General features: G+C 38.7%; 1 protein-coding gene across 1 annotated transcript in view; it reads right to left on the minus strand.

The window, feature by feature from the left end:
• Positions 1–7,720, minus strand: part of LEMD3 (LEM domain containing 3) — a 51,033-nt gene extending 43,313 nt beyond the window's left edge. Inside the window, exon 1 of the mRNA XM_009887839.1 lies at positions 7,099–7,720. Within this exon, the coding sequence (XP_009886141.1) occupies positions 7,099–7,720 (622 nt within the window). The remainder of the gene's footprint in view (positions 1–7,098) is intronic.
• Positions 7,721–7,882: the final 162 nt, after the last annotated feature.

Below are 7,882 nucleotides of genomic sequence, written 5' to 3' on the forward strand. Positions count from 1 at the left end.
TCACCCTCCACCGTAGACTGTAAACACAGAGCAGAACAGAGAAACAGCACTGAATAGCATTGTGGGAAGTACAGCACAGTAGCAGGGAAAAGGCAACAATGATAAGGATGCTGGAGAAAAGGAGCCACAAAACCCAAAGTACAGCAGTTTGGGGCCATGCTATTTTTCATAATTACAAACAGTACTTATTGGTAGAGACAGATTTCTTATTCATGCCATGGTGTGCTCAAGTAATCTAAATATACTTGATTCAATCTTCCATCTCCATTAGCTACATTTGTCTTCAACTCCTCCAGCTGGGCTGAAAAGCTTACTGAATGGACAGACTTCTACAGAATCCCTAAAGTTTCTAGGAGAGAAAGCTAGCAATATCTCAGACTAAAGATGCATGAACCCAAAGCTTTGATTTGCCTGGATCAAGAAACTGTAGAAATATTGAGACAACATTCAAGCGGTGTCTTCTCAGACCAGTCAGCTGTACAAAGACGCCATATCTGCACAGAGCCAAAGTATCAAGTTTGGTTTGGTATTCCCATTTTCTAGGGACAGCAGGCTGACATCAACTGCAAAGTTATGTGTCATCAGTTTCATTTTAAAAGCTGATGGGTTTTTTAATATATATTTACAACAGAACTCAACATCAGATTTATAAACTGCAGCAAACCTTCTACACATAGGCTATGTGAGATCAGCTTTTAGTTGTGCAGTGGTTCTTTGATCTATCCTTATATCCATCAGCACACTTCTTTCCATCAGTAACACTGCCCCTTTTCCAAGTTTTTCTAAATCAGAATTCCTCAGTAAACAGAAGCCATCAAGGTTACTTTGATCAGTGGCAGTAACACCATGTAATGTATTATACTCACAGAATGCCACTTTCTCCCGCAACTCCAGACCTACCAGCAGCAACAGCAGGAGCCAAAGGAAGAGTAAGGACAAAGATACTACTACTGAAGTTCTTAGCAAACATGCCAGTCCCCTGAAAATCACTTTTTCTTCTTAATATACCTTGATTTCACATTCCCTTAACCAGTCAACTTAATCCCCTCAACCTATCACAAATCACAACAGGCAACTAATTTTACCAGAGAATACAAATACCCACAAGAACTTTAAAGGTGTAAGGAATATTCGCCTCACAATTACAACGGATTCTGTGCTTCTCCACAGCAGTGGAACAGCACTTATATCAACAAAAACTGATGTACGTGCTTAATTTACTTGCCAAAGCTTTTTTAAGTGACCAAACAACTTTCTCAAACAGCAGCTCTTACCTGTTCACATGTTCATACTATTTCTGAAGCACAAGTCTAGAAGCATGACAGGGACCAGTTTGGTATGACTCTAGCACTCTGTCAGCTTAGCTGGGTAAGCAATCAAGCCAAAGTTTTGCAACCTACTACTCCCAGATGAAACACAGATTTCAACAGGAGTTAAACGGTACATGATTTTTTGGAAACACAATTGGTCCCCAAGGATAGAAAGACTGCAGCACTGATTCTCCTCTTCTACTGGGATACTTCAAGATTATGAAACAGTGCAAAGTGGGGCTCTTACAATGCTACATTTTAGTCCTTGGGTATCGTAGGCTCTTCCTTAAAAGTGTTTCCACTGCATCTATTATCACTGCATGCATCTGTCCTAAGTAGAAAGAAATCGGCACTGTATTTGAAGAACACTATTAGAGTTGGCAGAGGTTCTTAACAGAACAAACACAAGTTTGCTTTCCCACTGCTTTCTAGTCTACAATGCCTTATAAACATGGAAAAGTTGCAACCAGATCTCCTTTCACATCCTAGATCACCCTTAATTTTCTCACATCAGAAACCAAATTTTCTTTTGACAAAACTATCATGCACAATAGAATGGAGTGCAAGCTTTTGATTAGTTTTTGGAAGCTGGTGAAAATAGATCCTGCCACAGCTTTTATCCATCTCTGCTCCCCAGCCAAGTAATTTTAGTTCCGATTTCTCATGACTAACTTCACAAAAAAGCATAGCCTACAAGAGTAATGTTGAAAAAATGTCATTGTAAGAATATCTGAAGTCATGGCATATGGAAAGTTTTGTGTGCATCTGCAAACAGTAGCACATTTAAGGTATGAATGCCAAGTTAGTTCTAAATATTCTGAATAAAGTATCAAACACTGCTATCTCCTTAAAAAACAGACATTCTCAAGTTGCATCATTTTTGTTTCAAATACTGATAAGGAATTTTCATATTTATAGTACAGATCTGCTGCAAAGGTAAACAGACTCTTTATTATCTTTTAGGAAGGATTTTAAGTTGTCACCTAAGATGAACTATTTTGCACTACGTGCAAGTATCTGGACTTTCCTGGGTACAAGTCTTGGCCAAATTTGTTCCTCATTTTTAAGAGTTATTTCTGATATACCATAAGGAAGACTAGAGTTTAAGAGTGTCAAGAATCCTAAGGAAACTTGTATTCTGCCTGGCTTTATGTTATGAAGGCAGACAAGGGTTTTTTTGATCTACTGATCTTGATCCAAAACTCAATAAACCACAGAAGATCAGCTACAAGGGAGATTAGTCTTTAAGATGCACATCAGGATTTTCTTTTGTATCAACTAGAAGAGAAATACTTGCTAGAGTTTAAAGCAATATAAAAAAAGTAAAACAGAGCTATATATGCTAATATGTTAACAGAAGAAGTTGTTATATTGTCAAATACAAGTCAGAGTATCACTCACAAAGCACAAGCAACGTTAATAGCCACACAACACAGGAACTCTCAAAATCTTCTAATTTTGCTTCCTCCCTTTACTATCCACTATTCTACAATTATTTCTTATCCTAAATTCATTTTCCTCTATCGAAGCCAATACTGTCAAGAAGACAGATTCTTCTAAGAAGGTGATCTTAGAAGGCAAGTACATTTGTAACAGATCTGTGAAATACCACAGCACTTTAATAGTAATTTGCAGGCCTGTAAGCATAACAGTCATCTTTTCTTTTATACAGCAAGTCTAACTTCTTAACAATTAAGTTCCCTGCATAAAATTTCACAAAAGTTTTAATGGCTAAGAGATTCAGAAATCAAGAACAAAGGAACAACAATGGAATAGAATTAAACTATTCGAATTGTGATTTGCATAAGCTTCCACTTGCAATATACGCAATGGCTAAGTCTCCCTGAATTAACATTTAAAAAAACACAAGCAAATAGCAAATATAGTAAGGATTATCCTCCTAGCAGTTGTTTTGTAACAAGTATCATAGAAAGACCAAAATTACTAGCAAGAGATGTCACTTTCAAAAGCCTCTCCTAGTAAGAACACAAGATATTAAACAAGATCTTCCTGAAAGTTTCAAGATTAATTTTTGTTGTTGTTGTTTTACTATATCGACCACTCCCCAGGCAAAGTACTGCAGCAGAAACAGTGAGAGTAATTTAAATGCAACCTATTTCAGATAACAACCTTAAATCACACCTGTACTAGCGCCCTCATCTTTCAGAAAGAAAACCAGACCCAAAAGCAACATCTACTGATCCGATATTGTTATCAACTTTCCATGAAAAATAACCTTAGAACTAACTCCCAGGAGCAGCCACTTGAGATTCTCATAGCAAAATCACAAAACAAAAGCAAAGAAGTTGGAACAGATACCCAACTCTTCAGGGTCTGAAGAACCCTAGGAAGTAGACAAAAGTCAAATCTGCCATTTTCCTGACAAAATACTATGCCGGCTTGGCAAGAAGTTGATACAATTCCATGATACTTTGAAAGCAGGAGCAAGCAAAACATGCTTTATAGCAAAAGCCACATGAATGAGGTTACTAGCACCAAGCCCAAACCTGATCTTTTCTATCAGAGAGAGAGCAAGCACAATATGCGCTTATGCATTAGTTGGTCTTTTATGTAAGCCTAAGAAGTAGTTTAAATTTCAATGGTTTAGGATGCTTTAGGAAAAGTCCCATATTTATCTGCATTTTAGATAGCTAAATGCATAAAAGCCTTACCTCATGTGATTATACATAGGTTGGATACAGAAGATGTAGCCCAATTTTGATTTGTCTTTGAACATTTTATGCCACTTGTGCAGAAAACCTAAAGCACTTCATAGCTATTTTAGAGGTCCGAGTAAGAAATTATTTGAACATTATGCATGGTCTAAGTGACAATCCTCTTCTGAATTTTTCTGCTTAACACTTCTCATCTATATTATTTTACCTGGTCTAAACTCAACCCCAACACCTAGTTTTAAGTCTCCCCCATTACATGCACCTCCTCTGTTCTCAGATTACAGCCTGACAAATATTCTAAGTGCTGATATTGGGTGTACTTGGTCATAAATACTTTTCAATGTCACACACATAATATCACTTGATTTTAATTAAATTTCATTTTAGGTAATGAACAATTAAGAAAACCAACATTAAGCTCAGTGTGCATCATCCCCTGCAAAGTTAAAACAAGAAGCCACCCAAAGATACAAATAACTGCTTTTTTTTTTCTTCCGCAGTAACTATGATAATTTTGGACACGGGTATAGTACAACCCCACTGAATCCTAAAACCTTTTATGATAATAATTTGAAGTTGAAAATAACTGAGTTTTTCACAATCAAATCACTCTCAGCCAACAGGACCTTACCTACAGCCATCTAAAAGGCAGAAAAAACTCAGTATCCACTCACTTAACTCAAAGGTTGTTTCTTGAGATACACTATTATTTTTTAATAAAAATGTATGAATCAGTTCTGTTTCTATAAAGAAAACAGACAATAAACCCACACAAGCCTAAGAGCCAAAGGACTCACTCAGATGATGTTTAAGCTTAGGGAAGCATCTAATAGATGACAGGTTTCTTTCCCTTTCCCGTAGCAATCAGTCTTTATTGGCCTGTCTTGTCTGTTCTTGCCTGTTCTACAGACCTACCATATTTTCATTGCATATGCCCATTTGAGAAGTAAGAATTTAGTGAGCATGTGCTGAGCATACGGGCAAGGCAATTCCCTGCTCATTCCCACATTACTTAAAAGCAGCAGCGTGCTCCTCTTCCTATCAAAGGAGCTAGCCAGAAAACCTGCTGTTTGCTTCTTCCAGTGGGCCCTGTTCCCCCTGTTCCCATTTGTTATGTCGCAAAGCCTGGGGCTGTGAGGAAGAAGAACAGATGAAATGTGAGTGCCACTGCCAGAACAATTCTTCAGGAAAGCCACTTTCAAGAGTTTCACTGAAAAGAGAACAAATAGGAACAGGCCAAGAACTGGCTTAATTGAACTACCAAGCAACACTGGCCTACCAGACTTTTGGCTGGGCAGCCTAACCTAAGCAAAAGGGCAGAAGAGCACAATTTTCTCTGTAGATCAGTTCCAGCTGGGTTAACATTTTTAAGAGCAATTACTCAACACAGTGATCCCACATGCTTTATAGGAAAGTTCACACATTCAAAGCAAAGTTTTCTTCCAAGATAAAAAGTTCAGAGCGGATTTCTTTTCAGTGTCATTGCTATCTGCATAGCTGAGACATTCAGCTTTATCAATCACCATGGCAGGCGAGTTTTAACTCAACCAGCCAGAATGTTTACCCCAGTAGGCCGACAGACCTTCTCCCCTATTAAAATCATCATATTTCAAGACTACAGGGAAAAAAAGAATCTAATACCTGTTAGTAGAATTACACATCTTATCAGTACCTAAGAAAATGTATGTATGTCTCTAGCAGTTATGGCCAGAAGTTAACCACAGAATGTAAGTAGTCCTAACAGTCACACTATACTGTATCTAATTTTAGCCCACCTGCGTATGTTCACTGCCTTCTCAAAAAACAAGACTGAACAGTAAGAGCCACGTGGACAGCAACGAAACCACTGCAAATGCTTAAGTCCTTGCTGCTACTGTCCTTCCTAAACACTAAATCCTTTACTCCTCCCACCAAAGAGCACAAAACAGAATTAAGAACTATTCTGCTGCCATAATGTAATGAATAGCATTTGAAAGAGAGAAAAAAAAAAAGAAAAAAAAAAAACAGCCCACACTGCTATTTCTGCCCTGTAACATCTAGCAGATCCCAATCTAACAGTGGGATCACTCCTTACAAGGCACTGTATACATGCCTACACAAGTATATAAATCGTCTGCTATCTATACAAAGAAATATATGCACGTGCATAAGCCCCACATGCCTTCCTCAATCATTTAAAGAAAAATGCAAGTACCCAAGCACCTTTTAACACTCTCACATCCCAAAACTAGCTTTTTGCATAATTCTTCACTGCTCCCAATGAGAAATTAAGACAGCAATGGCATGATTTTTCTTTCTGATGTTAGAATCTCCACTGTCCACTTCAGAGCAGCCAAAAATTGAATTAGCATGAATCACCACCCTTAGGTAGTACGTTTCCATTTTCATATGTTTTTTGAATAGAAAATGGTAGTTTCTAAACCCATGCCAATAAGTTACTTTTAGATATTAAAGAAACTCCCAAGTAATTCAGGATTAAAAAGTTCTGAAATTCAAACTAAAGCACAAGAGTATTTCATGTATAAACAGACCCTTAACTAGATTTAGAACTAAAGTACTTATTAGAAAACAGTACACAGTAGATCCAGCACTCACTGCACAAAGTTTGTTGTAGTGTGTAACGTAACCTCAACCTAGCATCCTTTTCAAGCCTCAGTACACATAAATGAATACAACCTGCTTTATTACCGAACAACTACAGTCGAATCTTAGCCCTGCAGGAATCCCAGGAATCTAAATGTGCATCATTACTTCTGTGAGATTAGCATAAAGCCTTACCTCGTCAATTCTCTATTAATCATACATCTGCTACACTGAACAAAACACATAAAATTTCTGTGAAGAAAACACACTAGAAAACAAGGTATCAACAGGTTACAGCAGGTAACGACAGGATTTGAGTTTATCCTCAAATGTTTTGCAAGCTTATTATACCCGCTTGAGAGGTATGTACTTAAGGAAAGTCAGTTTCTCTGTGCTCCCACATAGAAAGAACATACGAAGGTGGAACCCAGAACTGCTCAGTAACGGACGTCTAGGAACACAAAGGTGAATTAACAGTTGTACATCCAGTTGCGGAAAGAAACTGCTCTTACCCTTCACCTAATACTTACTGTTGGCTCCCACATCCTCAGCTACTCCAGAACCTCTCATTCTCAGGTATGTGAATCCCAGTATCAGAAAGAACAAGCATGCAGCAGTTAAGAGGAACATGGACAGGTAATGTGCACTGAAGCCTCCAGTGGTGGATACCTCCTCTCTTTTGAACTGTTGAAGAAGCTCCTCCTCGGGCTCTGAGAGATTCTTCTTGTAGGTGTTTTTCAGGTAGGTATGATTTGAACCCGTATGATTGGAGTGGTTGAGTCTAAGGGAGGAGGTGGTTCCACCCGGGGGAAGGCTATTAGTAGCTGAATAGATCCTGGATTCAACATTATAGCTACCAGCAGCACCGCTGAGAACATGATTATTGGTCGCTTTCCTAATGGTGCCTGGAGGATCAGTGATTTTACTGCTGTCCGTGTCCGTGAGCGGTGGTGGCAGCAACAATACTGTAGGGGATTTCTTCGGTAGGCCAAGGCGGTATCTGGGGCTGGGAGGACTAGAGTCCAGATTTTCACATCCTCCTCCTCCCCCCGCCGCCGCCTCCTCCTCCCGATTTCTGCCCCTGTCTAGACTCCCGGCAGAAGCCGCCTCCGCCGCCGCCGCCCTGTCATTCGTTACGACTACACCATGCATGCTGTGCAAAGTCTGTACTATGAAATGTGTGGTTTGAAAGGATGCCAGGCGTTTTATTTGTCAGTTGTTTACCAGCAGGATAAGCAAAGACTCCAATCCAGGGGAGGAAAAAAAAAAAAAAAAAAAAAAAAAAAAATTTTAATTTAACAACAGCCTTTATAA

This window comes from Charadrius vociferus, unplaced genomic scaffold (assembly GCF_000708025.1).
Source record: "Charadrius vociferus isolate BGI_N301 unplaced genomic scaffold, ASM70802v2 scaffold125, whole genome shotgun sequence".
Lineage (NCBI taxonomy): Eukaryota > Metazoa > Chordata > Aves > Charadriiformes > Charadriidae > Charadrius > Charadrius vociferus.